Raw genomic sequence first — 22,623 nt, 5'->3', positions numbered from 1 at the left:
AGCACTTGGTGTCTCCCTTGCCCTGAAGGCGTGGGGCACATCTCAAGCCAGGCTGGCCTGGGGCACAGAAAGGCCATGATGCCAGCAGGCCGGGCTGGGAGTGTTTTGCCAATATGCCAAAGGGGATCCCACTCACCTTTTCTGGAGACCTCCTTACCAGGGCTGCCTGAAACCCCCAGGCGAGCTTTGAGCTCATGTCCTCGGCTCACACTTCCCGCAGCAGCGTGAAGGAGGTGGAGGTGGTGAGCAAACCAGGGGTCCACGTGCTGAGCACTGTCTTCCCAGGTCACCTTCACGCCTGATGGAGCCTGCCTGTCCTGGAGGTGGCTGCACACCCGCCTGCCGATGGGAAGTGGGGAATTCAGCCCTTGTTCTGTTTTCTTTGCACACGCAGCTGTTGCTTTGCCTACTAAACTGCCCTTCCCTCAACCCCTGAGTTGCCTCCTTTCTTTTGCCCTGCCCATTCTCTCCTCCACCCCACCAGTGGTGTGGGGCTCAGCTGTCGAATGGGGGTCACCCATAGAGAACGGGGCTTCCCTCCTGCCCCCGGGGAATCAGACCTTCAGCTGCACCAGGAGAATCACAGTATCCTCCTGGTTGGAAAGATCGCTAAGATCATCTGGTCCAGTTGTCCACCAGGGGCCAGATAAGGAGTGGACCCTTCCAGTGCCTGACCAGTCTTTGGGTAAAGAGATGCTTCCAGATAGCCAGTCAGAACCTCCCCTGGGGCAACTTCAGGCCGCTTCCTCTGCTCCTGTTGGTGTTCATTTGAAGAAGCAGGGACCCCAACTGTTCCAGTGAGGGAAGGTGTAAAAGATGTAGAGGTTTCTGAGTTCCCTATAGGCAGAGGGGCTGGTCCCAAGGCAGTTGCCCCAGAGGCACCAGCCCCTGGAAGGCCCTTCCTGCTGTGTGGACACTCCATCCCTGCAGGGGAGGTCCATGGAGCACAGCGCTGCTCACCCAGGAAGGTCCTGGGGAGCCTGCTGAGGACACAGCCCTGGCTCAGTTCCTCCACCTGCTCTTGTGCTGGTGCAGATTTCCCTCTCAGCCCTCCCAACTGGGAGAGCCTGTATCCCTGCAAGACTCCAGCCCTGGGACCCATCCCACCACGTCTCTGCGATCCCAGCCGCATCGTAGCCCTGCAGCAGCTCACAGGACTCTCGCTCCTCACGGTTATTCCCCTACCCTGTGCACTAATGCACAGACCCTTGGGAGAGGCACCCCAGCTCCTGGAGCTCCTGGAGAGGGTTATGGGCCTTTGCCATCATGGTCCCATGTTGACACTTTTCTGCTTACACACGAGTGTTGGAGGTGACCTGCTTAAGGTGTGGTTGGTCGGTTTTGTGATGCCACCCCGTCACATCAGCCCAGGGCCTGTGCTCATTGCCCCTGCCTCACTCCCTCAAATGGCTGCTGGATACTCTCTCCCTCTCATCCCTAGATTCCCTTGCCCCTTGGTGAGGTGGATCCCGTCTCTCCCTGGTAGACCCTGATCTGCACGCAGGGTCCTGTTGTAGAGCCCCAAACCCCGCTGCCAGCACCAGGTCCTCAGCTGCTGAGCTGCATTAGCAGTGCTCTCCGGCTCCCACCCTTGCCCTTTAGGACCAGCAGACATTCCCTCCAAGCCCTGGACACCTGGGATGTGGTGACAGGTGAGTTGCCGTCAGGCCTTGTCCCTGCCATGAGTGGGCACCAACAGGTGTCCCCAAGGCAGCGAAGGGGAGCTGATCCACTGACCTGTCCTCCCAGTAAGAGACGTCCTGCTACGAGGCAGCAGCAAGAGGGACGGGACCCACTTCCACGCCACCCGTGATCTCTCTTGCATGACCATTATAAAGAGAACATGAGAACCTGGGACAAGAAACCCACTGCTGTTCTCCACGTACACATACATGAGCTGCTAGGCGGAACAATTACAGGAGAAGGTCCTTCCAGGAAGAGGGCTGCTCCAGTCTCCAGCAACCAGTCCTCCAACCAGAATGGACGGACTCTAGATCTCAGTGCTTCAACCTCAAATGCTCAACATGAGAGGCGCCCTGCCTCTAGCCAGGAGGAGGAAAGAGACAATTGAGTTTACTGGACTGTGCGGATTCGGTGGCCTGGCACATTAGAACCACAAAAGTATAAAGCCCTGGTGGACACTGGTGTGCAGTTCACCCTAATGCCAGAGGCTGACAGTGGACTATCATGTCCTGAATGAGGTGACACCACCGCTCAGTGCTGCTGTGCCAGACATGCCAGAGTTTCAGTACGAGCTGGAGTTGAAAGCAATCAGGCAAGGAAGGCAAGAGACCAGCATGGCTCAGTCAAGACCTTCTGGCCAAACTAAAGACAAGATGGAACTGCAGAGGCACTGGAGGAGGGGACAGGTATTCTGGGAAGAGTATAGGGACACTGCCTGGCTTTGTAGGGATGAGGTCAGGGAGGCCAAGGCACAGCTGGAGCTGGACTTGGCAAGGGATGTGAAGAAAAACAAGAAGGGCTTCTACAGGTACATAAAGCAGCAAAGGAAGTTTAAAGAAAGTGTCCCGTCCCGATGGGCAGCAATGCTGATCTAGGAACAACAGACAAGAATGCTGAGGTTATCAGCAACTTTTTTGCTTCAGTTTTCACTGGCAACCCCTCTCCTCATGCCTCTCAAGTTGATGGCCCACAGGACGGAGACCAGGGAGACAAAGTTCCTCCCACCGTAAGTGAAGACAAGGTTCATGACCAGCTGAGGAACCTGGACATACACAAGTCCATGGGACCTGATGAGATGCCTCCCAGAGTCCTGAAGGAACTGGCTGATGCAGTTGACAAGCCACTCTCCGTGATATCTGAAAAGTCCTGGCAGTCAGGTGAAGTCCCTGGTGACTGGAAAAAGGGAAACATTACGCCCATTTTAAAAAGGGTAGAAAGGAGGACTCTGGGAACTAGGGACTTGTCAGCCTCACCTCTGTGCCTGGGAAGAATCATGGAACAGATCCTCCTAGAAGACACGCTAAGGCACATGGAGAATGGGGAGGTGATTCAGGACAGCCAGCACGGCTTTACTAGGGACAAATCCTGCCTGACCAACCTAGTGGCTTTCTACAATTGAGTGATTGCACCAGTGGACAAGGGAAGACTTACAGATGTCATCTATCTGGACTTCTGCAAGGCCTTTGACACGGACCCCCACAACATCCTTCTCTCTAAGTTGAGGAGACACGGGTTTGAGGGGCGGACATTTCAGTGGATAAGGAACTGGCTGGATGGTCACATCCAGAGGGCAGTGCTCAATGGCTCGATGTCTAGATGGAAAGTGGTGACAAGTGGTGTTCTTCAGGGGTCCATACTGGGACCACTGCTGTTTAATATGTTCATTAACAATATTGACAGTGGCATTGAGAGCAACCTCAGGCAGTCTGCTGATGGCATCAGGCTGGGTGGTGCAGTTGACATGCCAGAGGGACCTGGACAAGCTGGAGAAGTGGACCCAAGTGAACCTCCTGAGGTTCAACAACGCCAAGTGCACCCTGCACCTCAGCCAGGGCAACCACAGATACCAATACAGGCTGGGGACAACATGCTAGTGAGCAGCCCTGTGGAAGACCAGGGGGTACTAGTGGATCCAAAGCTGGACATGAGCCACCAATGTGCAATTGCAGCCCAGAAGGCCAACCACATCAAAAGAAGCATGGCCAGCAGCTCGAGAGGTGATTCTGCCCCTCTACTCTGCTCTGGGGAGACCTCACCTGGAGTGCTGGCTCCATCTCTGGAGCCCTCAACACAGGAAGGATGTGGACCTGTTGGAGCATGTCCAGAGGAAGGCAAAGAAAATGATTCAAGGGCTGGAGCACCTCTCTTAGGAAGACAGGCTGAGGGAGCTGGGGTTGTTCAGCCTGGAGAAGAGAAGACTCTGGGGAGACCATATATATAGTGATCTTCCAGTACCTGAAAGGGGCCTATAAGAAGGCTGGGGAAGAGCTGTTCACAGGGCATGTAACTATAGGACAAGGGGTGATGCTTTCCAACTAAAGAGGCTAGATTTAGGTTGGACATTAGGAAAAAGTTCTTTAGTATGAGGGTGGTGGATCATTAGTTGCCTAGAGAGGGGGTGGGGACCCCACACCTGGAGACATTCAAGATCAGGCTTGATGGGGCTCTGAGCAATCTGTTCCAGTGTGAGATGTCCCTGCTTATTGTAGGGGGGTTGGACCAGATAACCTTTAGAGGTCCTTTCCAACCCAAGACATTATATGATTCGACAGTTCTGGAGCCGGAGCTACAGAGGTTCCAAGGCCAACTACACGACACCTGAGAAGGAGAAACTTGCAGCATATGAAGGAGTAAGAGCCGCTTCGGCAGTGATCGGCACTGAAGTGCAGCTCCTGCTCCTCCCGGCGCCCCCATTGCTGGGGCTGGGCTGGGTGTCCAAGAACAATGTTTCTCCTACTCATCAAGCCACCTACATGGAGTTAATGGACTGCTTTAATTACCCAGCGAGCCAAAATGATCCAGGTATCGTAGAAGCAATTCCAGACTGGCCAGAAGGCACACACTTTGGAACGCCACCACAAGAAGTGGTGAGACGGGCTCAAGAAGCTCCACCATATGCTCATCTACCAGAGACTGGGAAACAATTTGCTCTTGTCACGGATGGCTCCTGTTGTCTTGTAGGGAACCACCAAAAGTGGAAAGCTGCTGCGTTGGGTCCTACACAACTGGTTGCAGAGGCAGCTAAAGGAGAAGGTGAATCGAGTCAGTTTGCAGAGCTCAAAGCCATCCAGCTGGCTTTGGACACTGCTGAGTGAGAGGGGTGGCAAAGACTCTCTCTCTACACTGACTCGTGGATGGCAGCAAATGCCCTGTGGGGTTGGCTAAAGCAGGGGCAGCAGAACAACTGGAGTGAAAAGGTCAACCTCTTTGGGTTGCTGACCTGTGGAAAGACACTGCGGCTGGGATAGAGAAACTGGTGGTAAAAGTGCATCATGGAGATGCACACGTGCCTCTGAGTCGAGCCACTGAGGAACATGGACACAACCAACGAGCAGGTGAGGCTGCTCAACTGTTCCAAAGAGACTTGGTCTGGGAACATAAGGGTGAGCTCTTTCTGGCTCGATGGGCCCGTGACACTTCAGGTCATCAGGGCAGAGATGCAACATACAGATGGGCTCGTGACCGAGGGGTGGACTTAACCATGGACACTATTGAGCAGGTGATCCACGACTGTGAGACGTGCTGCAATTAAGCAGGTGAAATGGTTGAAACCTTTGTGGTATGAGAGCAGGTGGTCAAAGTGCAGGTATGGGGAGGCCTGGCAAATTGACTGCATCACACTGCCTCGGACCTTCCAGGGTAAGCGCTGTGTGCTTACAGTTGTGGAAACTGTCCTGGTTTGAGCCAGGATGAAGCCAATTTTCCTTTTTACTGACTTTTTTTCCTTCAGTAAGCTTTCTTTTAACTAGCAACATTCTGTTCTAGCTAGGCTGATAAGACATTGGAATGTTTTTCTAACTGCTGGGGCTTCAGGGTCGCACCTTCACTCTGCCAGCTCAGACACTATGGGGAGATCTATGACCCCCCCCGTAGGAGGATGAATTAGACAGACAGCAAAACTGGCCAGAGATATTCCGTTCCATATATCTACGTGAGCTCAGAGGAAGGTCAGAGAACACAGAAGACAACTTCCTTCCTTCTTCTTCCCCCCTTCTCTTCCGTCCATGGCCGGCATCCAGGGAGGGCTCTGTCCATCCATCACCATCGACCCTTAGGCTCGAGCTCTCCTGACCCTCATCACTCTCCGCTTTCTCCAGCAGCAGCTCCGGGATTTTCTCGGAACTGTTCCAGCTCAAGGGGAGTGTGGTGGGAGTTGCTGGGGGTGGGGGGGAGGCGAGAGGCTCTTGCACATACCTGAACATATCTGTATATAATTGTATATATTTTCTTATATCATTAGTGTTTAATTAAAGCTGTGTAGTTTAGTTTTCAATCCAGCCAAGTCTCTCTTTTTCTCTCTCTCCTTCCCTACCTGGGTGGGAGGGGGAGGGGATCGAGAGCATTGTTGTCGGACCTGAGTCAAACGCTGACAGAAACACAGGCAGGGTGGCTGGAAACATCTCCTGTGCCTTATGTCACAGTCCAGAACGGCAGCCTGGGCCTTGTCATGAGGGTTCCAAACCTGACCCCAGGGTTCGAGGTGTCACCTCGAACAATCCCTGCCCTACTTCTGCTGGGCACACTAATGCTGATGCAGGGCAGGATGCTGGTGGTCTTCTTGTCCAGCGGGGCACATGCTGGCTCATATCCAGCCACTGTACCAGCACCCAAGTACAGGACCCAGCACTGAGCCTTGTTAAACTTAGTCCATGGATCCAGCCTGTCCAGATCGCTTTGCAGAGCCTTCCTACCCTCAGGCAGATCAACACTCCCACCCAACTTAGTATCATCTGTACATTTGCTGAGGGTACCCTCAATCCCCTCATCCAGCCTGCCCTGAGAGCCACATGGGGGTTGAGAGGATCTTTGCAGGTCCATCTGGTCCATGCCCCCGCAATGAGCAGAAACATCTTCAACCACACCAGGTAACTTCAAGCCCCATCCAACCTGACTTTGCAATCTTCTGATCATGGACTCACAGAGTGTTTGAGGTTGGAAGGAACTGTGAAGGTCCAGCTAGACCATGGGCAAGGACATCGTCAACAAGACCAGGTGTGGGACACTGTTCTTCTTCTTCCCCTCATAAATCTGCTGATTATACCCAGCTAATGGACCAAAACCAGGCCTGCTGCTCAAGGACAAATGAAACCAAAACAACAGATGTGGTACAAGACAGGAAGGATGGGCAACAAGTTCTGCATTGCCCTGCTAGTTACCGCCCTACCTTGGGGCTCACGGTGCCAAGTGGCTCTGGACAGTGACACTGGCTGGACAGGGGGGTCACGCTCCCTTTCCTTTGATCCACAACCCTCTCACAGACACAACGCTTTAAGGGCACAGCACTTTTTGCATTACCTAATGCTTTCTAACTTCCACTCTAAAACACGGTCCCACAGCGGCTGTTCCTCTGTGAGAGGCAGCACCACGTGTGACCCTCGGGCTCATTCACAAACCCCTCCACATTGGGGGGGCAGCCGGGAGCCCCCGATACCGGCTCGCGACACCAGGTTGCTCCGAGCCCCCTGTCCAACCTGACCTTGAATGTTTCTGTGAATAGGGCATCACCCACCTCTGAGCCAAGGGACCCCGTCCAGGCACTGCCCAAAGCCTCCAGCCTCACCTGACCTGAGACATTCTCCTCTTCTTTGGCTCTGTTACTTTCCCAAAGTCTTCGTGAGTTGGACTTGGACCAGGAGCAAAGGGAAAACCAGGAAAACCCACTGGAACCAGAAAGGAGAGAAGTTGTGACACACAAGGCTGGCGACTTCCCTGGAAAATTTGGTTGCCTGTGTCACCAAAAGGAGCCGGGAGCTGCTTTGACCTTTCCTACCTTGTCCAGGAGATGGAAAACTCTCTCTCCTCATCTCCTCGACCTCACCAGGGTCTTGTTCCAAGGTCTTGAGAAGAGGCCTGGGTGGTGGTTTGGACACAACCTCCATTTCAAACCTGGAAAAGAAGGGGAAGACACCGACGTGACCCAGAGCACCACCAGCCCTTGCTGCTCACTGGGATCTCCTTCTCACAGGCAGGCTTTGGCATTGTTCTCCAAAAGGCCACCAGGTTTTCCCCAAGTCCACCATGCCCCAACCTTGAGGACCATCCCAGGAAGTGCAGTCACCCAACAAAGGATTCCAGGACACCAGGAGAAGAAAGTGTCACCTAAATTCCTCTGTCTTTCCCATCACATCAGCCTCACAGGAGCAACTACAACCCCAGGACAGCTACAAGAGTCGCTGCCTTGTGTCCCCATGGGAGGACACATGTCATCATGAGGAGCAAACGCTACCTTGGACATCTATGACAAAGAGTGGCTCCAGCCACCAACATACTCACTCGGGAAAGATGATGACATGGCCAGAGAAAGTCAGTGAGGCCACGGGCACCACCGGGGACACAGTCATGTTCAGCAGCTGGGGGACCTGCAGTGGAGGAGCACAAAGATGGCAGGACGTCCTCAGCAGGGATGAGGCCCTCAATGTCAAAGGAGTGAGAGCTGTTGGTAGCACCATAGATCTCGCCTGGCCCAAGTGGCCGTGTCCTGGTGGGCCACATGCCAGCAGTGCTGGGACACTGCCGTGGGACTGCCCACCCCACGGAGAAACCCACACGCTCACCTGGGAAACAGCTTTCTCCAAGTTCTCCTTCCCAGACATCCTGTCCAGGAAGTCATAGTAGAACTTCATTTGCACCTTGCTGCCCTCTATGAGGAGCACCCCAGCACCCTTCAGGATGAGGGAGACGTTCTTCCCCTTCCCCAGACAGTGAGAGAGGAGGGACACGGTGCCTTGGATGCAGCCCTCCACTTTCCGTCGGGACACAGAGATGGCTGTGGCCACCTTGGAGCATTTGAGGGGTTCCAGCTCCTTGTTGCCTGCAAGAACACACAAGAGGGATGGAGATGCTCACCTTGTGGAGCTTCTGCTGGTGTTTCAGACCCAGGGATGGGACGCAATGACCATGCAATCATCCGAGATTTCATTCACCATCTTACCAGGCAGGTAGGACTTGTTGTCCCGTAGGTTGTGGACAACCACGAGGTTCCTGGCCAGGTGAAACACAGGCCTCTGGATGGTCACAACCTCACCCCCAACTTGGATCTGTTTGGGGACAGCGTCAAAGGAGCCAAGGCTGGGAATTCGGAGCCCCTGGAGCAGAGCGGAACAGCCAAAGGGTGAAGATTGTGCAGAGGGAAAATCTAGAGGTGGGCCTGACCAGGGATGGTGCTTCAGGTTGGATCCTGCCCACTCCTGCTCTTCAGAGGCATGAGCTGGGGCAGTGGGGAGTGCTTTGGTCATGCCGAGTCCTTTCTCCTCCAAAAAAGCATTTGGGAGGTCCCCAGAAAACAGGACCAGCCTTTGTCACAACACCACCTGCCAGAGGTGACACCACATGGCTTGTTTGTTCATGGGTGGGGACCTTTGGGGTGAGTTTCTTGCTTTTTGGAGGACGTGAAAAGGAACTGCGGGGCATGCTCTGGGGCCACACGGACTTCCCACCCCTCTGGGTGGATGAGGAGGATGTAGGTGTTGACCTACCTTGTGCAGCAGGAGCTGATCTTGAATGGAGCCAGCCACCGTGTCCCAGATGGCTGTTCGCTCTGGAAAGCAAAGGAGAACCAGGTCATCCTCCATGTCCACCAGCTCTCAGCCCTCCACTATCTCCCGAGCCATGCTGCCGTGGCAGATGCCCAGTGTCATGCCCAGACAGTGACACCCCTGAGATGGCTGCAGTGCCACCCTTGTTCGCCACAACGTTCCTGCAGCGGCTGGAGGGCTGTACCTTCAGCTGTGATGCTGGGCATCATGAAAGTGGGCTCCATCCCATCCCAGAACTCCACCTCAGTCCACCTCATGCTGGCAAGTTGCTTCTTAGGGGCGACAGCCACAGGGGAGCTCATCCTCGTGTTCATCCTCTGGACGCTTCTCCAGAGTGTAGGACACACCACCCCGTGGCCCCTTGGATACCCCTGGGCAGCCCATGGTGACATCATGGTGACATGGAAACTGCTGATTGGCTGCTTATGGTGTCATGGCAACCACTGACCTGCTGCCCTGGGTGATGGAGCTGCCACCAGCTCCGTCCATCCTCGGGATGGAGCCCCTCCTGCCCAGGGGCAAGGACAGCTTCAACCAGATGAGGTTGCTCCAAGCTGCTGGAGCAGCCTGACCTGGAACACGTCCAGTTATGGACTCACAGAATTACGTGGGCTGGAGGAGACCTTTGAAGGTCCATGGGCGGGGGCATGTTGATGGGAGAGCATGGGGATATGGGGGGGTGGCCATGCATTATGGAAATAAACACGCACCTTGGTCAGCAGAGGGCTGAAAGGAGAGGGGACCATGTGATGGCCCTCAGCATGATCTGCTCCAGAACTTCCCCAGCACAGAGGTCAGGCCGATAGGCCTGCAAGTCCCTGGATCCTCCTTATGGCTCTTCTTGTAGCTGGGGTCACATTGACCAGTCTCCAGTCTACTGGCACCTCCCTAGTCAGCCAGAACTGCTGGAAAGTGATGGAAAGGAGCTTGGGGAGCACTTCTGCCAGCTCCCTCAGACCCCTCGGCTGGATCCCATCCGGCCCCACGGACCTGTGGACATCCAAGTGGTGCAGCAGGTCACTGCCTGTCCCCTCTTGGATGATGAGGTTTTCAAACTGCTCTGTGTCCCTGTCTGCCAGTTCAGGGGCCTGTGCACCCAGCAAGGAACTGGTCCTACCGCTAAAGACTGAGGCAAAGGTGCCGTTGATACCTCAGCCTTCTCCTCACCTGTCCTGGTTTGAGCCAGGATTAAGCCAATTTTTCTTTTCACTGATTTTTTTTTCCTTCAGTAAGCTTTCTTTTAACTAGCAACTGTGTGTTCTGCTAGGCTGATAAGACAGTGGAATGTTTTTCTAACTACTGAGGCTTCAAGGTTACACCTTCACTCCGCCGGCTCAGACACTATGGGGAGATCTCTGACCCCCCCCGTGGGAGGCTGAGTTAGACAGACAGCAAAATTGGCCAAAGATATTCCATTCCATATATCTACGTAAGCTCAAAGGAAGGTCAGAGATCATAGAAGACAGCTTCCTTCTTCTTCTTCTTCCCTTCTCTTCCATCCATGGCCGGCGTCCAGGGAGGACTCTGCTCATCCATCACCGCCGACCCTTAGGCTCGAGCTCTCCTGACCCTCAGAACTCTCTGCTTTCTCCAGCAGCGGCTCCGGGATTCCTCAGGACTCTTCCCAGTTCAGGGGAGTGCTGTGGGAGTTGCTGGGGATGGGGGGAGGCGAGAGGTTTTTGCCCATATCTGTATATATCTGTATATAATTGTATATATTTTCTGGTATGATTCATTAGTGTTTAATTAAAGCTGTGTAGTTTAGTTTTCAATCCAGCCAAGTCTCTCTCTTTTTCTCTCTCTCCTTCCCTACCTGGGGGGGGGGGGGAGGGGATCGAGAGCATTGTTGTCGGACCTGAGTCAAACGTTGACATCACCCCTCATCACTGTGTTTCCTGCTGCATCCAGTAAGGGACAGAAGTTCTCCTTAGTCCTCCTTTTGTTGTTAATATATTTATAGAAGCTTTTCTTGTCATCTTGGACAGTTGCAGCCAGCTTGATTTCAAGTTGGGATTTTGTCCCTCCTAATCCTCACCCTGCACAGCTTCACAACATCCTTGTAGTCATCTTGACCAGCCTGTCCTCTTTCCAAAGGCCACACACTCTCCTTTTTCCCGAGTAGCAGCCAAGTCTCTTTATTCAGCCAGGCTGGTCTTCTACCCCACTGGCTCATCTTCCGGCACGGGGGGGCCCGTTCCTGTGCCTTTAAGACTTCCTTCCTGAAGAATGTCCAGCCTGCCTGGACTCCTTTGCCCTTCAGGACTGGCCTCCCAAGGGACCCTGTCAACCAGTCTCCAAAACAGGTTCAAGTTTGCCCACCAGAAGTCCCAGGCAGCCGTGCTGCTGGCCCTCCTCCTTACTTCTCCAGGAACAGAGAACTTCATTTCATGGCCACTATGCCCGAGATGGCCTCCAGCCATCACACCCTCCACCAGCCCATCTCTCTTGACAAACAGCAGGTCCAGCAGGGCACCTTCCCTAGAGGGTCCCTCACCAGCTGGGTCAGGAAATTATCCTCTATACACTCCAGGAACCTCCAGGCCTGTTCCCTCTCTGCTCTGTGATGCTTCCAACTGACATCTGGCAAGTCCCCAACAAGGACAAGGGCCAGAGATTGAGAGACTTCTCTCAGATGTCCATAGAATACCAGGTTATATATCTAGTTAAACGAGAACACTCCAGCCAAGCAAGCTCTGCCATCCTCGGGGTGGGAAAGACAGAAGAGCCACAGGAATTACTCCTTTCCTGACAAAGCAGGAAAGCAGCGAGGAAGCACCCAAGGAAAACAAACAATAGTTGGTAGTAGCAACTGGACTCTGGCCAAAAAATTCACATTCCTGATGATTAAGTTTCCTCAAGAAATTCCAAAGGACATTTTTTTCAAGTCTGTGCTTCACAGCCAAAAAATGATGGGGCTTAGGAAGGGGGTGAACACTGCGGAGGACACATCAAGGAGAGGCCTCACCACTGCAGCCTGGGGCCATTTGCCTGGCAGGTAGACAACGTAGTGCGTGACCAGAACAGTGAGATTGGAAGAACAGGTAGAGAAGGGCTTGTGTCAACTCCCTGCCCAGGGCAGCTGCAGGATGCGGCCAAGGATGAGGGTGTGGGAGAGGAGGAGGAGGGTGTGGGAGAGGAGGATGAGCAGAAAGCAACCCAGCGAAGCAGTCATGGAAAGGACAGCAGCAACCATCTCACCACCAGCACAAGCCAGCTGGAGCAGGGGGGCATGTGGCAGAAGAAATGGTCAATCTGGTGGGACTGGCAGATGGAGAGGGACAACTCTCCACCATCAGCTCTTCACTGACATCTCTACACTGGGACATCAGCACACACTGTGTCACCTGCTGATCCACAGAGAGTTGTCTGGGTGTAGAGATGTCCCAACACAGAGAGGTCCCAGCAGAGAGGTGTCCTAGACCCTTGGCAGAAGGGTTGCTGGAAGACAGTGCAAGTCCTTAGCAGCCCCAGGAGGCCCCCCACCCCATAAGCCAACACCAGCCAGACACAGACACAGAAGGTCCTGAGGCTGTTGTAGCCCAGAGGCTGGCAGATGGCCATGTTATAGCCCATGGTCATTAGAGGAAAGAGTGCATGAAGCCAAAGGTGAAGGAGAAATTCACCTGGGCAGCACAAGCCCAAGAAGGAGTTCCTGGCATTAACCCCAACAGCATCTTTGGGGTGTTGGAGAAAACATAGAAGAGCTCCAAGAAGCACAGAGCACCCAGGAACACCATGGGCAAGTGCAGGCCCTGCTCCACCCTGATAACAACCATGATCACCATATTTCCAGCCAGGGCCACCTCATACATGAGGAGAAATAGCACAAAAAAAGCAGCACGGAGCTTGGGGAAGTGGGAACATGCAGTCATATCAAAGCCTCTGGGGGTGGGCTGGTTGTCTCATCGCATTTGTGCTCTGTGGGGGAAGAGCACAAGATGTAATGGGCAGCTCGGAACACCACAGAGGGAACAGCACCTACTTCAGACTGAAAGTCTTGCTTTCTATCATTCTCCCACAGGAAAGAAGATGGAAACGATGTGCACGCCTGAGATCTACCAAACCTTCTCTTTGCCCAGCAATATCTAAGCTACCTTCAGGGTTTCTGTCCTGGCACAGCTGAGAAGAACTCGGTTATGTCATTAATTTACCTTGAACTCAGCCCTGGTCCACACTGAGGCATGATGGCCAAGCCAAGAGCAGCCAAGAGTCACCAAACCACAGAACTATTGAGGTTGGAAATGACCCTTCTGAACACCAAGTCCAACCATTAATCCAACACTAAACCATGGCCCTCAGCCCCACGTCAATACATCTTTTAAACCCCTCCATGGTCATCTTTAGCAAAACCCTGGTGTCCCTCTGAAGGTTGCTCCCAGGACTTTGGAGGTAACAGAATTACTCCAACACATCTGTGAGGACCAACTGTGTGGAGCTGCTTCCCATCAGCAGAAGATGAGCATGGTGAGCCACAACCTGGTGTGAAGATCGTTTTGGGGGTATTCTCCTCTTCCAGCTGAATGTCCCAGTGGACACCCAATCCTGTGTCAAGCATAAAGCATCTTGTTGTTCTTGCCTGCCTGGAGGGTTGTGGAGCATTAGCTTGGGGGTCCCATGTGTGCAGAGTCACTGGTTGCAGCAGGAAAGAAGAGCAGAAAGGGCACTAGGTCCTCTGCATGGCCAGGGGACACAGCAATGAGGTGCTGGGTTCAGTGCTGCTGGCTGCAGACCTCCATCAGCCTCTCCACATCCCCCTTGCCCTCACCTGCAACCTGCACCCACCGTAGCTGCTCCTGGGGCCTTCTGGAGGGGGGGGCTCTGCACCAGGATCAACTTGGAGCCTTCAGCCCATCAGCAGATCTGGGAAGGGGGTAGGACAATGCTGGGAAAGAGCAGCATGGTCAGCAGGACTTCAGGAGAGTCCAGTAAGCCACATCTCAGGAGGTGTCTCACCTCAGTCTGGATTCCCACCGTTCCTCTCCTTCTAGAGGGGAACGGGCATTTCCTGTGGGGACTTGTCCACAGTCACCTTCACAGGGGTGGTTCACACTGCTCCAGGGGTCCTCATGCTCCAGGATCATGATCCAGCTTGAGTGATGTCTACAGGCATTGGAAATGTTGGAATTGAGAAGAGATGCAGTTGGATGTCATGGTCTTGGAGCTATAGGAATTCCTTAATACCTTTAAAACCATTTTTTCCTGCTGCTGCTTTCAACCCCCGGGCTCTGGGAGAAGCAGCTCTTCCCCGACCTTCAGCAGGGTGTGGCCACCCAGCCTGATGGCCACAATGAGGTGATGAGCACTGGCTCTTCCAGGAAGGATGGATGGACACACAGGGCACCAGCCTGGCCAGCCCCATGATGATCCCATTGGCCTTTTGCCTCGGTGTCTGGACAGCAGCGTGGCTTGTACAGAGGGACCTAAATAGTCTGCAGGCACCTGGGGTGGGTGGAGACATGGGGCTGAGTGTCAACCCCCAAGGGCAGGTGATGCCTGACTCTTACAGAGCTGGCAGCAGGAGCTGGAGATCTCATCCTCCCTTGGTGAAGAAGCTCAGGGAGCTCAGCCCAGTGTCAGAGCTTGAAGAACCAGCCTGGGGGAAGTGGAGATGATGCTGCCTCCATTATGTCTCCACAGATGACACATCTCCCACCCCAGCAGGTACCCTAGTTCTCACCTGGAGTCTGGCAACGAGCAACAGCAACAAAGAGGATTAAACACCTGCATGGGGTCTGGAGGTGACATCATCACCAAGGAGAAGCAGAGCTGCAGCCTTGACAGACAGGACCACTGTCACGGGCCACTCCTCAGTGGACTCATGATGGTTGGTTTCAGCTGTGATCCCAGAGTACAAAAATGAAATGGCAACAAGCCCAGGGAGTTAAGTTACCAACACACAATGACTTGATTGGTCTTGCCTGAAAAGCAGCTTGAGATAAAGCAGAAGAAAGAATAGGAAATATGAGGTAAAAAGGGGGGAAAGAGGGTAACAGCTACCACCACGGGTCCAAAGGTGTCCCTATGGTCCCCAATCCAGAAGACGTTCCGCTTCTTCTCCTTCGATCATCGGGATCTCTTGGTGGGGAAGATCTTCCAAGTTCGGTGACTAAGGAACCATCTTTTATCCTGGGTAGCACACCTGGCTCCTCCTTGGACCCACCTCCACTCCACCTCTGTCCCGTGGAGATGTGCCAGTCTCCACCTGTCTGGAGTGAGGCTTCCACGCATGCCCAGAGAGAAGTGTCTGAGGCCTGGCCAGCTTTGCAGGCGGGTGGCTTCTTACCAGGAGGTGTGTTTTTGTATTATAATAACATTATAATGAGGAAAGTTCAACTGAGGCTTCATGGGTGCTGGCACAGCAAGTGTGATCCACCTTCCTTGACAGCAAGTTCCTCCCTTTGCTGCTCCAGGAGAACAGACCAGAACCAGGTACCAGCACTGTCCGTACCTCAGTCCCTTCTCCATGGTTTCTGCATCCACAGCAGCCACTGCCAACTCATGGCGAGATCTTAGTCCAGATTTTTGGGTCTAATCACTGATGACAGTGTTGAGACAATACCGATCTGATCGACTCTTACAGCCACCTTGCTGTTTTTGAAGATCTCAAGGGTTGAAGCCTTTTAGCTTGAAAAATCCAGTTTGGTGCACAGAGGATGGGGGGCAGGGGTGCGGATGCAGCTCCTGGCACAAGGTGACCTCCCACACCCCCCATGGGACAAGCAGTTCCCCCCAGGACCAAAGAGCCCAACTGGGAGGTGCCATCTCCCACCCCAAGGCTCCATCACACAGAGCAAAGAGCTCACAGGGTCTCCTGGGGTGGCACAAGACCCAGTGTCCATGGGCTGAGACACTTCAACACTGCACTTTAATTCTGAAAAATCCAATAATGGACCCAAAACCACGAGGGAGTTGGCTGGGTCTCCAGTAAACCTCCATGGCCGGGGAGGTAAATCTTGTGTCTCCTTCTCAGGGACTCAGCTCTCTGGTACCTGTCGAGGTAACTCCACCTGAGCTGGTTCCTCAGCTCTTCAGAAAGCTGAAGATCTGGGCCAGGTTGTCTGGGGCACAAAATATCCCCAAGATACAGGTGGCCACTCTCAAGGACTCATGTTCCCAACTACCCCTTGGTGACTCCCCAGAGAGCTTGGGTGACCAGATCTGAAGCAGAGCTGGTGCACAGAACAAGCCTCTAGTCCCATGGCCCCAGCACAACTATCTTCAGTGTCAGCCAGAGCTTCTGATCAAGGTGTCTGAGTCTGGGCTTTGTTGCCTGGAGCTCTGCCAGGTGTAGGACACCCTGAGAGCTTTTCAGAGGTTGTCTTAGGTCCATCATCTTGGGACAGCAAGACCAGCTTTGCCTCAGCATGTGGTTCTTGGAAAGTGCCTTCATCCCCTGTTACCTCCAGCAGAAGTGACAGGATTTCTTCGAGCCCCCCCTTTCAGCCCACAGCTCCAGGATGGAGACGACCTCTGTGCAAAGAGGGAGGTGCAGGAGCTTCAGACACAGACAGAGGGAGATTTGTGGGGAGAAACTCTTCCCCATGCCCATGGCAACCACACAGCTCTTGGTTTGCCTCCTCATGCCCTTGCAGGGAGTGGACAAATCCCCTCTGTTGTCCTCTTGTAGCTCTTTGACTTCATGGAGCTCCATCCTGGTGGCGACCCATCCCTTGCACCCGCCCCGCCATGGTTGCCTTGGCCAGCCCCAAACCTTGGAGGAGAAGTTTGAGGAGACACATGGAGAGGCCGAGGAGTGGTGGGAGGAGGGTGGAGATCCTGGAGCTCCTGCAGGAGCTGGAGCAGGAAAAAAGGGCCCCTGAGAGGCAGAGGAAGGACCAGGGGACATGGAGGGCAAGGAAGGGGAAACATGGGGAGGTGCAGGGGGTGGGGATCCTTTGGGTGAAGCAGAAAATGGCTCCACTGAGGGGGCTCAGTCTGGAGCACGGCAGAAACCCAACCCTCTGAAACCAACCCCTAACCCTAACCAGAACCCAACCCCTAGCCCAAACCAACCCCTAACCCTAACCAGAACCCAACCCCTAGCCCAAACCAACCCCTAACCCTAACCAGAACCCAACCCCTAACCCAAACCAACCCCTAACCCTAACCAGAACCCAACCCCTAGCCCAAACCAACCCATAACCCTAACCAAAACCCTAACCCAAACACTAACCAGATCCCTAACCCTAAACTTACCCTGCACCGTGACCCCTGAGGTGAAAGGCCCATCTTCTTCTCCCCACACAAGACTAAGACACCTGGTAACCCAGCAGAGGTGCCTGTTTCCTGGTTGCCCAGGGACGGACAAGGGGCCCGATCCTTCTGCTGGTGAAGGCAAGAGCAGGAAAAGGTAGCAGAGGTTTGGGTCAGGGGTTGGGTTCTGGTTAGGGCAGGGGTTGGTTTGGGTCCCTTCACTCCTCGTCCCTCTTCACACTCGCACCTGTCACCACCTCTCAAGAGTTTTCGCCGGGCTCGGCCGCCCCTCCCCGGCTCTGACCCCCCCGCGCACACGAACACGGGCGGGTCATTCCCGAATCCCCCCCCGGGCCCTCCCTTGGTTTGTGCCTTTCCCGAGCCCTGGCCCCTCCGTAACCCCCGAGTCCCGCCCGATCCCTCCGGCCGAGCTCGGCGGCGCCGCCAATTCCCGCCGGAGCCGCCGCGATTCGGCCCCGCCCGGTTCCCGCCCGGGCCGGAAGTCGCAGAACCCCCCGAACTTCCGGCGGCCGCTATGACGTCATGGGACCGTGAACCCCCCGACCCCCCTGACCTCACCACGACCCCTGACCCGGACCCCCCGCAGACCCCCCCGGGGGGGACCCAGGCGTCCGGGGGGGGACCCAGGCGTCCGGGGGGGGACCCAGGCGTCCGGGCTGCCCGTGCACGGAGTCTCACACCGGCCCTCGTGCAAACGGCGGGGCTGGGGCTGGGGGGCTGTGCACACGCGCGTGCAAAGTCCCGTGTCCCCCCGCCAGGCCCCCCCGCGCGTGCAAGGCCGGCAGCAGGCGTGCAAGTGGGTGTGCAAGGCTGTGGCCACGTGACCGGGGCTGGGGGGGATGGTGCACGAGGGGCGTGCAAGGGTTGCACGGGGGCGGGGGGCACTGCCGGGAAAGCTCGAGTGAGCGGGTGTGCAAGGCCGGGCGGGGGGGGGGGGGGCACGGGGCGGGCCTCCCCCCCCAGCAGTGACCACTCCTGAGTTCTCTCTATTTTATGTTAAAATCACTTTACATGTAAAATACAAAAATACGCCCCGGGGGGGCGGGGGGGGCACCCCCACCCCCCACCCCGCTCCAGGGGCCCCCCAGGGGACAAGGGACAGGGTGAGGGGGGGGCTGTGCTGTGTGTGCCCCCCCAGCCCCCCCGAGGTAGTCAGTGCGATGGGGGGGCAGCATGTCGGGGGGGGGGGCACAGCGAGTCTGGGGGGGGACAGGGTGGCAAGGGGGGGACACAGTGTTTTTTTTTGGGGGGACACAGTGTGTGACAGGCTCAGATTGGCACTGGGGGGGGTGTCATACTCTGGGGGGACACCGGGCTGCTCTGGTCCCCTCCCCCTCCCCCAAAAAAAAGCCCCTTGAGCGGGTGAAGGGGGGGACCCTCATACCTCACTCTGGGGGGGGTACTAGTGTCATGGGGGTGGCACTAAGGGCCACCCAAGGAGTGGGGGCACCCCCTCCAACAGTGGGGTACAGCACTGGGAATGATGGGGGGGCTCGAGGGGGGCTTCAGGCCCAGAGGGCATGAAAGAGGTCCTGTGTCTGGGGGGGGCACCCGTGCCCACGGTGCAGGGGGGTCCCAGGGGATGGGGGGAAGTGCTGGCGTTCAGGAGGGGTCCCAAAAAATGGAGAGGGTGCTCAAAGCCACCCCCATGAGGGGGGGTGTCCCTGGATGGGGGGAGGACCCACATCCATGGCAGGGGGGGGCAGGAGATTGGGGGGCACCCACCTCTGTTGGAGAGGGGAGCTTGCGGGGGGGTCATTCAGGGAGGAGCTACCCAGGTCCTACTGGTGCGGGGTCTCCAGGATGTAGTGGTGGTCCCAGGTTAGGAGGGTCCTGGCTGGGGGGGGGACGGGTAACTGGGAGGGGGGGAAACACCCAGGTCCAGTGCGGGGGGGGCAGGTCCCAAATCTCCAGCAGGTTTTGGGTGGATCCAGCTTTTTTTGGGGGGCCCATTTGCAAGTCAGGGGCAGGGCGGGGGGGGGGGTCCCAGTGATGGGAAGGAGCCAGGGTCTGTGGTGGCTGGGGGGTGGTCCTGGGGGGTCCCGCAGCGGGGGGCTCTAGCAGCGCCCCACCTTGGCGTCCCCGATCGCCCCCCAGACGTCGAAGACAAACTCGTCGGGGAAGGCGAAGTCCCCGAGCTGGGAGTCCAGGGCCTGGGCCAGCGCGTCGGGGTCCCGGGCGTCGCGACCCAGCTCCACCATGGTGGCAGCTGTGGGGACACGGGGACACTCAGGGGACGGGGAGACACGGGGACACTCAGGGGACAGGGGGGACACGGGGACACTCAGGGGACAGGGGGGACATGGGGACACTCAGGACATTTGGTAGACAGTCAGCACCTCGGGGGGTCACAGCCAAGGTCCACCATGGGGTTGTCCATGGGGACACTTGGGACACCCAGGGGACAGGGGGGGCACCCAGGGGACAGGGGGGACACCCAGGGGACAGCCAGTGCTGTGGGGTTGGGGGGGGGGTCACAGCCCAAAGAACTTGTATCACCCCTGGGGGGGCCCAGCAGTGAGGTGTGGGGTCCCCAGCAACCTGGGGGATTAGTGGGGCGATCCCCAGTATTCTTGGGAGGGGTAGAGTTTGTCCCCAGCATCCTGGGGGGGTTCCTGCAGGGGGGTGGGCAGGAAGGGGCCCCTAAGCCCAGGGGGTGCCCCTTACCCAGGGGGGGTCTCCAACACCTTCATAGGGAGATCCTGCTGTGGGGTCCAGCAGGGCAGGGGGGTTCCCAGCACCCTGGGAGGAGGGACCCCACAGGTGGTTCCTGCTGGGGGGCTGGGGGGAGGGGTCCCCTCACCCTGGGGGAACCCAGGGGCTCTGGGGGGGCTCACCCAGCTCGCTGTCCCGGATGCCCATGTAACTCTCCAGCAGATCATCCACCTTGGCCACCGCTCGCTCCTCAAAGGCAGAGGGCTGGGGGGGCACAGGGGGTAGGGGGGTGAGGGGGTCCATAGGGAGGGGGGAAGGTCCCCTGTCACCCCCAAACCCCCCACGGGGTCCCCTACCTGCTCCTCGAGGGTGGCAGGTCCCCGGGCGCGCAGCCGCAGGGTCCCCCGGCCGGTGCCCACCTGGGGGGTCCCGCCCCGGCCCCCCCCGGCCCGCGGGGCGATCATGTCTGAAAGGAAACAGGGGGGAAGGGAGGGGTTGGGGGGGCTGAGAATTCCTGGGGGTCCCTCCCGGGACGAGTGGGGAGCTGCGAACCAGCCCTGTCACCCCCCATGGTTTGGTGGTGCCAGCCGCGGGTCACCCCTTACTGGTGGTGCTCCCAGTTCTCCCAGCACTCCCAGTTCTCACACCACTCCCAGTGCCCCCAGCATTCCCACTGCTCCCAGCACTCCTAGTGCCCCCAGCACTCCCACCACTCCCAATTGCTCCCACCACTCCCCCTGTTCCCAGCGATCCCCCTCCTCCCCGTGGTGCCACCACTCCAGCACTCCCAGTGCTCCTATTGCTCCCAATTGCTCCCAGCACTCCCAGTGCTCCCAGTACCCTCACCGAAGGCCTTGCGGGGCTCCGTCAGCTGCAGGGCGAAGCTGCGGCCGCGCGGCAGCTCCTTCAGCAGCTTGGCCACCTCGTAGTGCCGGGCGCCCACCAGGCTGCGCCCGTCGATGGCCTCGATCATGTCCCCGACGCTGATCACGGGGATCCGGTCGATGACGCTGCCCTCCCGGATCCGCTGAGGGACACGTGGGGTCACCCCGCGGCCTGGCAGGTCCCACCGCCCTCCACGATCACCAGGGTGTCCCTCGGTGTCCCCTTCTCATGCCCATACTGGCCTGGGATCTCCCTGAGGTGTTCCCGTGTCCTCACCCCGCGGCAGCTCAGACCACCCACGGTCAGCAGGACATCCCCTGGTGTCCCTCCTCAACCACCCCCACGTTGGCTTGGGCTCTATCTGGGATGTCCCCGTGACCCCCTCCAACCCCAGGGGGGCTCAGGGCCCACCCCCCAAGCCCCCGGGTCTCCCTCCCTGGGGGTGGCACCTTGATGAAGGCGTAGCCGGCGCCGTTGTCCGTGATGGTGAGGCCCAGGGCCTCCTCGGACTTGAAGACCTCCACCTCCTTGCGCTGCCCCTTGGTGTGGGCGAAGATGAAATCCTCCAGCCCGATCTGCCCACCCAAGAGCTTCTCCATGTCCACCTTGTGCGTATTGAGGGTGCAGAACATCACCTGGGCCAGGACAGCAGTGTCAGGGCCTGGGGACACACGGGACACCCCGCCGGGCCGCACATGGGGACACAGGGGGTGGTCCCGGGGGTGGGAAGGAGCCAAAGGATGTGCCAGAGGTTCTTGGGGACAAGGGGGACACTGCAGGGGGACACGTGGGAACCCTCTCTTGAGGGGACACAGGGGATCCCCCTGGGGAGCACCCTGGGGACACACCAGACACGTGGGACCCCACAGGGACCCTGCGGACACCCAGGACCCTCCAGGGCAGAAGTGGGACCCTCCTGGGGAACATGAGGGACCTTCCTCCCTGGGGACACCCAGGACCTCCCGGGGGACACAAAGGATCCTCCCCAGTTGGGGTCACCCAGAAAATTCCCGGGGGACAGAGCAGACTCCTCCAGGAACCCCCCGTGTCCCCTCACCCCCCCACCCAGCCTGGGGGGGTCCCCTCCCCTTGTCCCTCCCCAACCCAGTTGCCCCCCAACCCCCGGGGGTCTCCCCCCGGGCTGCCCACCCCACTCCCCCGGGGTTCCTCCCCTGCCCCCCAGGGTCTCCTCAGTCCCCCGGGATGCCCCCCCGCCCCCGGGGCTCCCCCAGGCCCACCTCAGCGGGGGGGATGCGGAAGGCCTGGGCGATCTTCCCGTAGAGCTCCCGCACGTTGCTGAACCCCTCGACGCGGCCCGTGGGGCTCCCGTGCGCCAGTTGCGTGTGGAAAACCAGGCGGGGCCGCAGCGCCGCGGGGGGGGGCGGCCCCCCCCCGGCTCCCGCCGCCCCCCCCGGGCTGTCCCCGCCCGCCCCCCCGCGGCCCCCCGCCGCCTCCTCGTTCTCCACCAGCGGGGGGGGCTTCTTGCGGCGACCCAGGCCCAGCGGCATTGAGGGGGGCAAGAGGAGAGGTCTGGGGTGGGGGGTGGGTGCCCCCTCCCCGAGGAGGGGGGGTCCTGTGGGGCTTCGCTGGGTACTGAAAGGAGAAACCGGGAAACTGAGGCACGGGGGGGCTGAGGGGGAACGGGGGAAAC

The 22,623-nt window shown here is 57.4% G+C and overlaps 2 protein-coding genes and 2 long non-coding RNA genes across 4 annotated transcripts in view; 1 reads left to right on the top strand and 3 right to left on the bottom strand.

Annotated features, from left to right (window-relative positions):
- Positions 1-265: 265 nt before the first annotated feature.
- LOC127395112 (uncharacterized) lies at positions 266-7,532 on the bottom strand. The gene is made up of 3 exons (XR_007891730.1): positions 7,454-7,532; positions 7,244-7,343; positions 266-339 (listed from the first exon to the last, which is right to left on the bottom strand). It is a non-coding gene; the product is annotated as an uncharacterized LOC127395112 (long non-coding RNA).
- Positions 7,533-8,741: 1,209 nt separating this feature from the next.
- LOC127395110 (uncharacterized) lies at positions 8,742-11,295 on the bottom strand. The gene is made up of 3 exons (XR_007891728.1): positions 9,929-11,295; positions 9,159-9,220; positions 8,742-8,768 (listed from the first exon to the last, which is right to left on the bottom strand). It is a non-coding gene; the product is annotated as an uncharacterized LOC127395110 (long non-coding RNA).
- Positions 11,296-14,297: 3,002 nt separating this feature from the next.
- Positions 14,298-22,623, top strand: part of OLFM2 (olfactomedin 2) — a 10,823-nt gene continuing 2,497 nt past the window's right edge. The window contains 4 exon segments of the mRNA XM_051641556.1: positions 14,298-14,357; positions 15,256-15,320; positions 20,907-21,125; positions 22,156-22,313. Of these exon segments, the coding sequence (XP_051497516.1) occupies positions 14,298-14,357; positions 15,256-15,320; positions 20,907-21,125; positions 22,156-22,313 (502 nt within the window).
- On the bottom strand, positions 18,443-22,602 carry GIPC1 (GIPC PDZ domain containing family member 1). The gene is made up of 6 exons (XM_051641572.1): positions 22,211-22,602; positions 21,422-21,607; positions 20,934-21,114; positions 20,444-20,553; positions 20,270-20,351; positions 18,443-19,641 (listed from the first exon to the last, which is right to left on the bottom strand). The coding sequence occupies exons 1-6, from the start codon at positions 22,478-22,480 to the stop codon at positions 19,490-19,492; spliced, it is 981 nt and encodes a 326-aa protein (XP_051497532.1). The 5' UTR covers positions 22,481-22,602; the 3' UTR covers positions 18,443-19,489.

The sequence above is a fragment of the Apus apus genome, chromosome 29, assembly GCF_020740795.1.
Source record: "Apus apus isolate bApuApu2 chromosome 29, bApuApu2.pri.cur, whole genome shotgun sequence".
Classification (NCBI taxonomy): domain Eukaryota; kingdom Metazoa; phylum Chordata; class Aves; order Apodiformes; family Apodidae; genus Apus; species Apus apus.
Note: the sequence above shows the minus strand (reverse complement) of the source record. Positions and strands in the feature narration are given on the sequence as shown.

Coding starts and splice junctions, on each gene's coding strand:
- GIPC1 (XM_051641572.1), bottom strand. CDS start 22,480: ATGCCGCTGGGCCTGGGTCGCCGCAAGAAGCCCCCCCCGCTGGTGGAG. Junction 21,608..22,210: donor TCCGCATCCCCCCCGCTGAG/GTGGGCCTGGGG, acceptor GTCCTGGCCCAG/GTGATGTTCTGCACCCTCAA. Junction 21,115..21,421: donor CCGGCTACGCCTTCATCAAG/GTGCCACCCCCA, acceptor CGTGTCCCTCAG/CGGATCCGGGAGGGCAGCGT.